This window comes from Balearica regulorum, chromosome 29 (assembly GCF_011004875.1).
Source record: "Balearica regulorum gibbericeps isolate bBalReg1 chromosome 29, bBalReg1.pri, whole genome shotgun sequence".
In the NCBI taxonomy this organism is placed as follows: Eukaryota; Metazoa; Chordata; class Aves; order Gruiformes; family Gruidae; genus Balearica; species Balearica regulorum.
The window spans coordinates 2446214-2459057 of NC_046212.1; the positions used below are offsets into that span (position 1 = coordinate 2446214).

A 12844-nucleotide genomic window follows, 5' to 3' on the forward strand; every position below is an offset into this window, starting at 1 on the left:
CACCCCCCAATTATCCCTGGGGAGACAGATCTCTGGGGTGGGGGCTATTATAGTAGGGCCTACATAAACACAAGAGGGAGATGGACATGCTCCACCCCTTGTTTCCCCCCACAAAAAATGTGTCGTCCCCCCCCCCCAGGCCCAGAGACAGCACGGAGCTTTCTGTAGAGATCGATAGATATTTATATAAATATTTGGGGCTGTACAAGTGGGGGGGGGGTGTGTGGTGGGGTGGGGGTGGGAGGGGGGGGACACAGGTCACAGGCCGGGGGGGGGCCGTGGGCCGGGGGGGCCCCTCGCCGCTGCCTGAGTGGTCGAGCTCTGCGCTGTCGCAGTCCGAGTCCTCGGAGACCTGGGGGGGGGGGACACACACATATAAAGGGGGGGTTAAACATCCTGAGGACCCCCCCCCACTGTGATAACTGGTCCTGGGGACCCCCCTCCCCATGGTGCACACACCCCCACCCAAGCTGTTGCACCCCAGGGGGCTTGTGAGACCCCCCCCCCATGGCACCCAGTGCTGAGGGGACCCTCTGCACATGGCACTTGGTCCTGGGGGGGCCCTGGACCCCTGTCCTATCGCAAGACCCCCCCCCCCCAACGTGGTACCTGAATCTGGGGGGGGCTCATAGGACCCCCCCTCCCCATGGGACCTGATTGGGGGTGGGGGGGGCTCAAGAGGAACCCCTTCCCCTCACTGGGACCTGGGGCACCCCCTTCCCCATTTTGTCCATCCTGGGAGGGCTTTGGGACCCCCTCCCCGTGGTACCTGATCTTGGCCCCACCCCCCCGTCATGGGTACCTGTTCTTGGGGGGCTCTGGGCACCCTGGAGGACCCCTCACCAAGGGTGCTTGTTCCTGATGATGCTTATCTTGAGAGCCCATGGCACCAAGTCCTGGGGGGCCCTGGGGGACCCCCTCCCCTATAGCACCTGGGTTTGGGGAGCCATGCAGCCCCCCACTCCTCAAGGGGGACTGCCCCCATCACCATGGTAACCATCCCCAGGGGACCCCTTTCCCTCTGCTGCCCCATCTGCAGCCCTGGGGACCCCCTGGACATGGTGTCCAGTCCTGGGGGGCTTTGGGGACACCCCCCCTCCCCATGACAGTTGGTCTCTGGGGAACCCTGAGAGCTCCTCCCTATGGGCTCCAGCCTTGGGGGGGCTCAGGGGACACCCGCCCTCCCTTTGCTACCTGTCCTGCGGAGCCCATGACCATGGTGCTTAGTTTTGGGAGACCCTGGGACCCCAACCCCCCCCCAATGGTGTCCATACTTGGGGGGCTCCAGGACCCCCCTGGGAGACTCCACCCCTCCATGGTACTTGGGTCCTCTGCCCCCCCCCCTTCCCCTTGTTACCTTGTCACAGGGGGCTCACAGGCCCCCATCCCCATAGTACCCATCCTGGGGGCACTGGGGAAGCCCCCTCCCCAAGGTACCTGGTTTGGGGGAGCCCTTGAGACCCTCTGCCCACCATGTCCACCCTTGGGGGGGGCCCTGGGATGTCAGCCCCGTCCCCTTGGTAACTTGATCCTGGGGGGCTCGGGGGACCCCCATTCCCTGGTTGTACCTGGTCCTGGCATCCTCAGTGGACCACCCCCCGTCCCCATGGAGGGGGACTCCCTAACCCCATCCGGGGGCTCAGGGGACCCCCCAACCCATAGCAACCCAGTCCTGGGGGACCCTAGGACCCCCGTAGTCCCGGTACTCAATTGCTGCACCCCCCCCCCCCTTGCTAACCCCAGCCTGAGGGGGTCTCAGGGGAACCCCTACTTGTAACCCCCCAACCCTGGGGGACCCTGCCCCCCCCCCAGCCCTGGGGACCCCCCTTCCTTTTACCAACCCTGTGTGTGAGTGGGGTTAGGGGACCCCCTACTCCATAATACCCAGCCCTGGGGCACCCTGGGGACCCCCCCCCTCGGCCCTGGGGACCCCCCTTCCCTTTGCTAACCCTCTCCTGGGGGGACCTAGGGACCCCCCCCCAGCCCTTGGAGCACCCCCCTCCCACCGTGTCACCCACCCCCTCGGCGGCGGGGGGGGGGAGCTGTGGCTGTGGTGCTCCCCAGCACCCACCCCGGGGTGGTGGGCATCACCTTGGGGCTGAGCCCCCCGTGACGCGGCCGGACCCTCGGGGGGGGCGGCATCCAGGGGGGATCTCGGAGCCCTGGGACAGCAGATCCTCGGATCGATCGTCGGGCCGCTCGTCCGATGTTGGTGCTAGCCCACGTCGGGGGTGGCACTGTGGCGAGGGCTCGCTCGTGTGCCCCTCCATCCCCGTCCCCGTCCCGTCCGAGAAGTTCTCGGAGCTGAAGGTCGACAGCGACTGGCGCTTGCTCATGGCCGGGGGGCCACCTGGGGGTGGGGGGGGGGGTGGGGTGGGGGGCAAAAGGAGTGAAGGACCCGGGTGGGTGGGGGCACACAGACACCCCACACAACCCCCTCACACCATCCTGGTGTCTCAGCACCCGTGGGCACACACACACACACACACCCCCTGCGACCCATCCTGGGCATCTGGGAACCCAAACACCCCCCTGCACCCATCCCTGGGCATCCCAAGCACCCAGGGGACCCCTCCCCTCCGGCACCCATCCTGGGCATCCCAGCACCCAGGGACCCCTCTGCACCCATCCTGGGCATCCCAGCACCCAGGGACCCCTCTGCACCCATCCTGGGCCTCCCAGCACCCAGGGACCCCTCCCCTGCAACCCATCCTGGGCATCCATCAGCACCCAGGGACCCCTCCCCTGCACCCATCCTGGGCAATCCCAGCACCCAGGGAACCCCTCCCCTGCACCCATCCTGGGCCTCCCAGCACCCAGGACCCCTCTGCACCATCCTGGGGCCTGCCCAGCACCCGGGACCCCCTCTCCTGCACCCATCCTGGGCATCCCAGCACCCAGGGACCCCTCTGCACCCATCCTGGGCCTCCCAGCACCCATGGCCCGCCCCCCCCCCGCCCCCCCCCCCCCACATCCAGGGCACCCATGGACACACACACGCACACACACCCCCCTGCACCCATCCTGGCTTCCCAGCACCCATGGACCCCCCCCCCTGCACCCACCCAGGCACCCAGACACCCGTGGACACCTCCCCTGCACCCATCCAGGAACCCAACAACCGCCTGCACCCACCTCGGGCTTCTCAACACCCATGGACCCCCCCCTCCCCCCCCCAACACCCATCCCGAGTGTTGTGAGCACCCATGGACACCCCCCCCAGCACCCATCCCAGGCGTCTGAGCACCCATGGGCCCCCCCCCCCAGCACCCATCCCAGGTGTCTGAGCACCCATTGTGCACAGAGTGGACCCAGACATCCAGGAGGTGGGGGGGGGGGCAGGGGTGGGGGGATGGGGGGGTGGGGGGGGTGGGCACCCACCTCTGCCGCAGCGGCAGCTCCACCTCGCTGTCCACTTCACCCTCCTCCTCCTCTGACGAGGACCCCCCGCTTCTGGGGACAGAGTGGGGGACGGGGGGGGCATTGGGGTCCTGTCCCAGGGGTCCCGCCCCCCCCATCCAGCCCCAGAGGGACCCAGGGGTCCTGAACCCCCCCCCCAAACCACCCCCAGGAGGGCTCCATCCCACCGCCCACTTCTGGGATGGACCTGGGGGGGGGTGTGGGGGGGGTGTGGGGGGGTCCCGCCTCCCCCCCAGCCCCCCCAAAAGGCACCCAGGCGTCTGGGGGTCTCACCTGCCCGCGGGTGACGGCCGCCCGGTACAAGCAGCGCCGCGGGGGTGAGGTGCTGCCCGGCCCCCGCTTTGCCCCCCCGGCCGGCCCCGCTTTCCCGCTCGGGGGTCACCGGGAGCGGGGGGGCCGCGGCGGGGGGGGACCCTTGGGTACCCGTCGCCCCCCCGGCTCCCGCATCGGGTACCGTGGCCGGGGGGCACCCGCAGCCTCCAGGGTGCCCCCGAGGAGGTCGGGGCCGGCGGTGGTTGGGGGGGGTCCGGGCAGCCCCCGGGGGGGTCCGGCCTCGGGGCCCAGCTCCCCGCAAGCCCCCCCGGGGTCCCGCTTTGCGATGGCGTCCCTTGGCCCGGCGGCTGCGCCCGGGAGAGGGGGGGCCCTTGGGACAACCCCGGCAGGGCCACTTGCGCCATGGCCGCATCCAGCTTGGGCAGCAGCACCTCCGGCTTCAGAATGTCGGGCCCTGGGGGGGGACGGGGGACACGACACATGGGGACCCAGGCGTCCGGGAGGCCCCTGGAATACCCCCACCCAGCCAGAAGGGACCCCCCCCATGTCCGCCCCCCCCCCCCCCAAAAGACCCTGTCCCTCAAGGGACACTGGCATCTGCACCCCCAGAGCCCCCCCCAAAGGCCCCTAGCACCCAGTCTCCCAGCCCCCTCTCCCCAAAGCACCCCAGGGCACCCAAGCCCCCAGACCTGACCCCCCCCCGCCCCCGCAAAGGACCCGGTGTCCGGCTCCCCAGCTCCCCGAGGACCCCACACGTCCATGTCACCCGTCCCCCCCCACCCTGAGGGACCCACATATCCACGCCCCTCCACTCACAGCACCCCAGACACCCCCACACACCCCCCAGTGGGTCCACCCCCCCAAGGGACCCAGGCGTCCGGGCGCACCGCTTGCCGTGGGGCGAGAGCTTCTGGGGGACGTTGCGTTTCTTGATGAGGGTCTCGACAGCGTTGCCGTGCAGGAGCCCCCGTGGCGCCCGTGGCTTGAAGAGCCCGGGGTAGCGCTTCTCCAGCGCCTGCTCCCTCCTGCCACGGGCCACGCGTGGGCACCCGCACCCGGGGATGCCGTGTGGGGTGGCCATAGCCTTGGGGTGGTGGCCATGGGGTGGGTATAGGGTTGGCCATGGGCTCAGGGTAGCCATGGGGTGGATAGAGTTGGCCGTGGCCACGGTGGGGCTATAGGGTTGGCCGTGGCCATCGGGTAGACAGAGGGTTGACCATGGCCATGGGGTGGACAGTTGGCCATGGCCATGGGGGAGGTTATAGGGGTGGCCATGGGGTGGATATAGAGTTGACTATGGCCATGGAGTGGCCATCGGGCGGATATAGGGTTGGCCATGGCCATCAGGTGGATATAGGGTTGGCCATGGCCATGGGGTGGATATAGGGTTGGCCATGGCCATGGGGTGGGTGTAGGGGGTGCTGTTGGGTGCTGGGGGTGCCCGCTCACCTGAGCAGCTCCTTCTCCTTGAGCTCCAGCTGCAGCATGAGGGCGCTGAGCTCCATGTAGAGGTTGTTGGCACGCTCCAGCTTGCGCTCGTAGTGTTCCCGGATGTCCAGCGCGTGCCTGGCACCCGGGGCACACGTGGCATCAGCACGTGCACCCCACGGCACCCGGTTCACACCACGCACAAGGAGAGGCACCCAACAGCCCTCCTGGTACCCCAGCACCCCAATTCCCCTTGCTCCTGGTCCACCGCCCACGTCCCTGATGCCCCGGTGGCCCTGGCGCCCCGTGTCCCCAGCGTCCCCGTGTTCCGCGCCCCGCGGACGGGCCCCACCGCAGCTCCTCGCGCCGGCGGTTGATGAGCTCCTCCTCCAGGCGGTGCAGACACGTCCCCTCCGACTTGATCTTCTCGAAGTGCAGCTTCACCTCCTCCCGCCACTCCGCCTGCGGCAACGTGGGCACCGGCTACCACGGGCACCGGCCACCCCGGGCACCGGCCACCCCGAGCATCACCTACTGCCAGCACCGGGCACCCTGGGGACCAGCTACCCCAGGCACCGGCCACCGGCTACGCCGGGCACCCCGGGCATCAGCTACCACAGGTACTGGGCACCCTGGGCACCGGCTACTGAGGGCACTGGGCACCATTAGCACCAGCTATGGCCAGCACTGGGCACCCCGGGCACCGGACACCCTGGGCACTGGGCACCCCGGGCACTGGGCACCCCGGGCACCGGGCACCCTGGGCACTGGGCACCCCGGGCACTGGCTACCCCGGCCACCAGCCACAATGGGCACTGGGCACCCCGGGCACCAGCTCCCGCAGATACTGGGCACCCTGGGCACCGGCTACCACGGGCACTGGGCACCCCAAGCACCAGCTATGGTCGGCACTGGGCACCCTGGGCACCCTGGGACTGGGGACCACAGGCGCTGGGCACCCTGGGCACTGGGTAGTGCAGGTATTGGGCACCGGGCACCCCCAGCACCGGGCACCCCGGGCACCCTGGGCACTGGGGACCTCGGCTACCATGGGCACGAGACGCACCAGGTACCCTGGGCACTGCATCACCTGGGCACAGCTGCTCCAGGCACTGGGTTATACTGGACACTGGCTACCCCGGGCACCGGCTACTGGTGGCACCAGTTGCCCCAGTACCGGCCCTCACTGGGATTTGAAACAGGTCTCCTGTGGGGTGCTGGGGGGTCCCTGGGTGCTGGGTATGCCAGGGGTCTTGGGGTGCTGGGAGCACTGGGGAGTGTGGGAGGTCTCTGGGTGCCAGGGGTCCTGGGGGGTGCTGGGGGCACTGGGGTGCGGGGAGGTCTCTGGGTGCCAGGGGTCCGGGGGGGTGCTGGGGGCACTGGGGTGCGGGAGGGTCCCTGGGTGCCAGGGGTCCTGGGGGGTGCTGGGGGCACTGGGGCATGGGGAGGTCCCTGGGTGCCAGGGGTCCTGGGGGTGCTGGGGCACTGGGGTGCGGGGAGGTCTCTGGGTGCCAGGGGTCCTGGGGGTCCTGGGGGGTGCTGGGGGCACTGGGGTGTGGGGAGGTCTCTGGGTGCCAGGGGTCCTGGGGGGTCCTGGGGGTGCTGGGGGCACTGGGGTGCGGGGAGGTCTCTGGGTGCCAGGGGTCCTGGGGGGGTGCTGGGGGGTGCTGGGCTCCCAGGGTGCTGGTACCTGGGATTTGAAGTAGGTCTCCTGGGGGGTGGAGAGGACGTCGGCGGAGGCGATGTCGAGGTGCAGCAGGATCTGGCGGAAGGATGGCCGGTTCCGGGGTTTGCTGTTCCTGGGGGGAGCGGCACGGCGCTGGGGGCGGGGGGGCGGCTGGGTGCTGGGGGGGGTGCTGAGGCTTTTGGGGACCCCGGGCAGGGAAGGGTGCACAGGACACGTGGGGTGCCTGGGGTGCACCCCCCAGGGTGGGGGTCCCTATGCCCGGGGGTCCCTCCTGCACTGCCCACACTGGGGGGCCAAGGGCAGATCCCTCTTGGTGGTCCCTACAGTGGGGACATGGGGGGGGGGGGGGTCCCACATGGCGTCACCCATCCGTGGCATGGGCGCCCATGACAGGGTGTCCCATGGCAGGGTGTCCCCACAGTGGGGTGTCCCAGGGTGGGGTGACCCCATGGCGAGGTGTCCCCAGGAGGGGTGTCCCTGGGCAGGGTGACCCCACGGTGGGGTGTCCCCACGGTGAGGTGTCCCCATGGCAGGGTGACCCCATGGTGGGGTGTCCCCATGGTGAGGTGTCCCCATGGTGAGGTGACCCCATGGTGGGGTGTCCCCACGGTGAGGTGTCCCCATGGTGGGGTGTCCCCATGGTGGGGTGTCCCCACGGTGGGGTGTCCCCATGGTGAGGGGACCCCATGGCAGGGTGACCCCACGGTGGGGTGTCCCCATGGTGAGGTGACCCCATGGCAGGGTGTCCCCATGGTGAGGTGACCCCATGGTGGGGTGTCCCCATGGTGAGGTGACCCCATGGTGGGGTGTCCCCACGGTGAGGTGTCCCCACGGTGGGGTGTCCCCGCGGGCGCGCTCACCAGCACTGGCGCAGCAGCACCTTGAAGCCGTCGGGGCAGCCGGAGGGGACGGGCAGGTGGAGGCTGTTGCTGCCCACCCCCCAGATGATGGCCGACGAGTCCACGTCCTTGTAGGGGATCTCGCCCGTCAGCAGCTCCCACAGCACCACCCCGAAGGACCTGGGGCACCGTCACCCGTGGCCCCGTCACCCACGGCTGGGCACCCCCAGTGTCCTCCCGCTGTCCCCCCCGCCGTGCCCACGCTGGTGTCCCCGACGTCCCCTGCCCCTCCTGCGGTCCCTGATGCCCCCGTCCCTGCAGTGTCCCCCCAGTACCCCCAACGTCCCATCCCAGTGTCCCAGGTGTCCCCCGAGTTGCCCCTGCTCCTATTGTCCCCAACGCCCCCTCTGCCCCCCGTGTCCCCACTGCCTCCCAAACCGCCCCCCCCCGTGTTGCCGGTGTCCCCAGTGCCACCACGGCTCTCCGATGTCCCCACGATCCCTGTGCCCTCACCAGATGTCAACCTTCTCGGAGACGGGCTCGTTGCGGATGACCTCGGGCGCCATCCAGGCCACGGTGCCGGCGAAGGACATCTTGGTGCTCTTGTCAATGAGCTCCTTGGAGGTGCCGAAGTCCGAGATCTTCACCACGTCATCGTAGGTGATGAGCATGCTGGGGGGTACCCGCTCAGCACCACGCCAGCGCCACGCCAATGACACGGGCACAGCACCGCCACGGGCATGCAACTGCTACGAGCATCGTTGGGTCATAGGCATGCTACCAACCATGGGCACAACACCAACATGGACAGCACAACACCACCATGGCCATGCAACTGCCATGAGCATGGTCCCGTCATGGACACGCCACCACCATGGGCACAGCACCACCACCACCACCAGCATGGCACCACCATGGCCATGCAATCGCTATGGGCATGGAACCACCATGGGTATGGTGTTGCACGGCCATACTATGTCATGGACATACAACCACCATGGTCATTGTGCTGCCACAAGCACAGCACTGTCATGGACCTGTCACCACCGTGGACACGCAGCCACCATAGATATGGCACTGCTATGGCATGCAACTGCCATGGGCATTGCATCACCATGGGCATAGGATGGCCATGGCACCACCAAGGACATGGCACTACCAAGGACATGGCACCACCATGACCACAGCACCACCAAGGGTGTGTCACCACCAAGGACAAGTCAACACCATTACCATGGCACCACCATGGCCATGGCACCACCAAGGACATGGCACCACCAAGGAGTGGCACCACCAAGGACATGGCACCACCAAAGACATGCAACTGTCACAGAGACACAGCCACCGAGGACAACGTACCACCACAGGCATGGCACTGCCATGATCATGCAACCGCCACACGTGTGTCCCCACCACAGGCACGGCACCATCACGGACACGCCACTGCCTGGGACACCCACCCCAGCACCCACGGGTGCTCCCCGAGCCCCCATCCCCGCTCACTTGGGCGACTTCAGGTCGCGGTGGATGATCTTGTGGAGGTGCAGGTAGTTCATGCCGCCGGCGATGCCCATGGACCAGTCGACGAGGAGGGAGGGGGTGACCTTGCGCCCGGCACGCAGCACCTCGTACAGCTGGCCCTGGGCGCAGAACTCCATGATGATGCAGTAGCAGGGTGCCTGGGTGCACACACCCCTGCGGGCACAGCGGCACCCTCAGCACCCGCTGCCCGGCCAAGCCGGGGCACCCGGCAGCACCCAGCAGCACTGGGGAACCCGGCTGCACCAGGGCACCCAATGGTGTTGGGACACCCAACGGTATTGAGACACCCAACGGTATTGGGGCACCCAACAGTGTTGGGACACCCAACAGTATTGGGGCACCCAACGGTATATTGGGCACCCCACCGGTATTGGGGCACCCAACGGTATTGAGGCACCCAACGGTGTTGGGGCACCCAACGGTATTGGGACACCCAATGGTGTTGGGACACCCAACGGTGTTGAGGCACCCAACGGTATTGGGGCACCCAACGGTGTTGGGGCACCCAACGGTATTGAGGCACCCAACGGTGTTGGGACACCCAACGGTGTTGGGGCACCCAACGGTATTGAGGCACCCAACGGTGTTGGGACACCCAACGGTATTGGGGCACCCAACGGTGTTGGGACACCCAACGGTGTTGAGACACCCAACGGTATTGGGGCACCCAACGGTATTGGGACACCCAACGGTGTTGGGACACCCAACGGTATTGGGGCACCCAACGGTATTGGGGCACCCAACGGTATTGGGACACTCAACGGTATTGGGGCACCCAACGGTGTTGGGGCACCCAACAGTATTGAGACACCCAACGGTATTGGGGCACCCAACGGTATTGGGGCACCGAACTTCACCAGGGCACCTGTGAGCACCCATTGGCACCAGGACACCTGGCTGCACCCAGGTACCTGTCAGCACCCATCTGTGCCGTGGGCACCCACCTGCACCCGGACACCCATCAGCACCAGAGCGCTGGGGCACCCACCCCACCCAGAGAGCACCCTGTCTGTGACAGACCTGTCCCCTCTGCCACGCGTGGGACATGCCGGCGCGTCCCGTGTCCGTGCCGTGTCCTGCCCACCCCGGTCCATGCCGCGCTGGTGTCCCACGCCCACGTCGTGCCCAGGACCCCCGTGCCCATGGCGTGTCCGTGCTGTGATGTTCGTGCTCGTGGCCGTGCCCTCTGCCCGTGGCAGTCCCCATGTCCCATGCCATGTCCGTGCCTCATGCTGTGTCCATCCATGCCCATGGCGTGTCCACGCCCTGTGCCCACGGTGTCCTCCATGTCCATGGCGTTCCCCATGGCCCATGCTGTGGTCATGCCCATGCCACGTCCATCTCTACGCCCCATGCCCGTGGCACGTCTGCACCCCGTACTATGTCCATGCTCATGCTGTGTCCGTGCCCTGAGCCCATGGCTTGCCCATGCCATGTCCATGGTCTGTCTCCATGCCCCATGCCGTGTCCATGTTCCATGTCCATAGCATGTCATGCCCCATCCATGCCCCATGCCATGTCCATGTTCCGTGCCCATGCCGTGTCCACGCCCCGTGCCCATAGCACGTCACGCCCCATGCCCCATGCCGTGTCCACACCCCGTGCCATGTCCATGTTCCGTGTCCATAGCATGTCATGCCCCATCCATGCTCCATGCCACATCCATGTTCCATGCCCATGCCATGTCCATGCCCCATGCATGTCCATGTTCCGTGCCCATGCCGTGTCCATGCCCCATGCATGTCCATGTTCCGTGCCCATGCCGTGTCCATGCCCCATGCCATGTCCATGTTCCGTGTCCATAGCATGTCATGCCCCATCCATGCCCCATGCCATGTCCATGTTCCGTGCCCATGCCGTGTCCATGCCCCATGCCGTGTCCACGCCCCGTCCCCATAGCACGTCACGCCCCGTGCCCCATGCCGTGTCCACGCCCCGTGCCCATAGCACGTCACGCCCCGTGCCCCATGCCGTGTCCACGCCCCGTGCCCGCGGTGTTCCCTGTGACCGTGACTTGTCCACGCTGCATCCCCACTCCATGACCACGGCAGGACCATGCCCCATGCCGTGTCCACACCGTGTCCACGCCCTGTGCCCACGGCGTCCCCATGCCCACAGCACGTCCGCGCCCCACACCGTGCCCGTGCCCCACGCCCATGCCGGTGCCGGCAGCACCCACGCTCACTTGAAGGTGATGATGTTGGGGTGCTTGAGCTTGCGCAGGTGCTTGATGTCGGTCTCCTTGAGGTCCCGCACCTTCTTCACGGCCACCTCCTCGCCATGGAAGCGGCCCAGGAAGACGGCGCCCTGCGCCCCGCTGCCCACCCACTGCAGGTCCAGGATCTCCTCGAACGGCACCTCCCAGGGGTCTGCGGGCACCCGCACCCATGGCACCCACACATCGGCACCCTGGGGCACCCCACACCCACGGCACCCACACATCGGCACCCTGGGGCACCCCACACCCACGGCACCCACACGTCGGCACCCTGGGGCACCCCACACCCACGGCACCCACACGTCAGCACCCTGGGGCACCCCACACCCACGGCACCCACACATCGGCACCACCACTGCACCCACCCGCACCCACGGCACCCACACATCGGCACCCTGGGGCACCCCACACCCACGGCACCCACACATCGGCACCCTGGGGCACCCCACACCCACGGCACCCACACATCGGCACCCCGGTGCACCCGCACCCACGGCACCCACGTGCTGACACGGCCAGCGTGCACCCCCCCCCCCCCTTGCCACCCTCGCCCCAGCCCTCCTGCCCCCCACCCCTCGCCCCCTCTGCACCCCAGCACCCCACTCCCCTTACCCCCTGGCCCCCCCCCGGCCCCGTAGCACCCACGCCCCCCCCCCCCCCCCCTCACCTTCCTGGGGGTGCTTGTGCTCGGCGGCGTAGGCTTTGCCGATCATGGTCCAGACGGGCTTGAGGCAGCCGAAAAAGCCCCTCGAGGAACCCCCCACCCGCCTGGCACCGCAGGTGGGCGGCCTCGGCGGCCAGGGGACCCGCTCCCTCGGAGCCCAGATCGGGGTGCCGGGGGGTCCCGCGGCGGGGCCAAGCCTCGGGGGCGGCGGCGACGACTGGGGTGGCGGCGGGGGCGGCGGCGGGCAGGACGTCGCGCAGCACGCACTGCGTGGGGGTCAGCTCCTGCTCCGGGGTCCCGTCCGAGGCCAGCGCCAGCGAGGGCGAGGGCGTCCGCGTCTCGTGCAGGCAGGCCATGGCGGGGGGGCCCCCCGCGCCCCCCCACCGCCCCCCGGCCTGCGGGAGGGCTGTCAGCGGGGGGGGCACCCCCTCGCACCCAGGGGCACCCCCTCGCACGCACCCGCACCCCCTCGCACCCATGGGCACCCCCTCGCACGTACCTGCACCCCCTCGCACCCAGGGGCACCCCCTCGCACGCACCCGCACCCCCTCGCACGCACCCGCACCCCCTCGCACCCACGGGCACCCCCTCGCACCCACGGGCACCCCCTCGCACGTACCTGCACCCCCTCGCACCCACGGGCACCCCCCTCGCACGCACCCGCACCCCCTCGCACGTACCTGCACCCCCTCACACGCACCCGCACCCCCTCACACACACGGGCACCCCCCTCGCACCCACGGGCACCCCCCTCGCACGCACCCGCACCCCCT

The 12844-nt window shown here is 68.7% G+C and overlaps 1 protein-coding gene across 1 annotated transcript; it reads right to left on the reverse strand.

Moving 5' to 3' along the window:
• Positions 1-10: 10 nt before the first annotated feature.
• Positions 11-12499, reverse strand: MAP3K12 (mitogen-activated protein kinase kinase kinase 12). Its single transcript, XM_075737573.1, is given in 22 exon segments — positions 11-59; positions 155-217; positions 219-352; positions 2092-2117; positions 2120-2345; positions 3378-3440; positions 3442-3453; positions 3694-3723; positions 3725-3888; positions 3891-3993; positions 3995-4075; positions 4077-4147; positions 4579-4718; positions 5143-5259; positions 5474-5583; positions 6812-6920; positions 7669-7827; positions 8161-8319; positions 9151-9342; positions 11375-11558; positions 12075-12147; positions 12149-12499. Coding segments are annotated over 22 exon segments (2544 nt in total). The 5' UTR covers positions 12428-12499.
• Between the last annotated feature and the right edge of the window lie 345 nt (positions 12500-12844).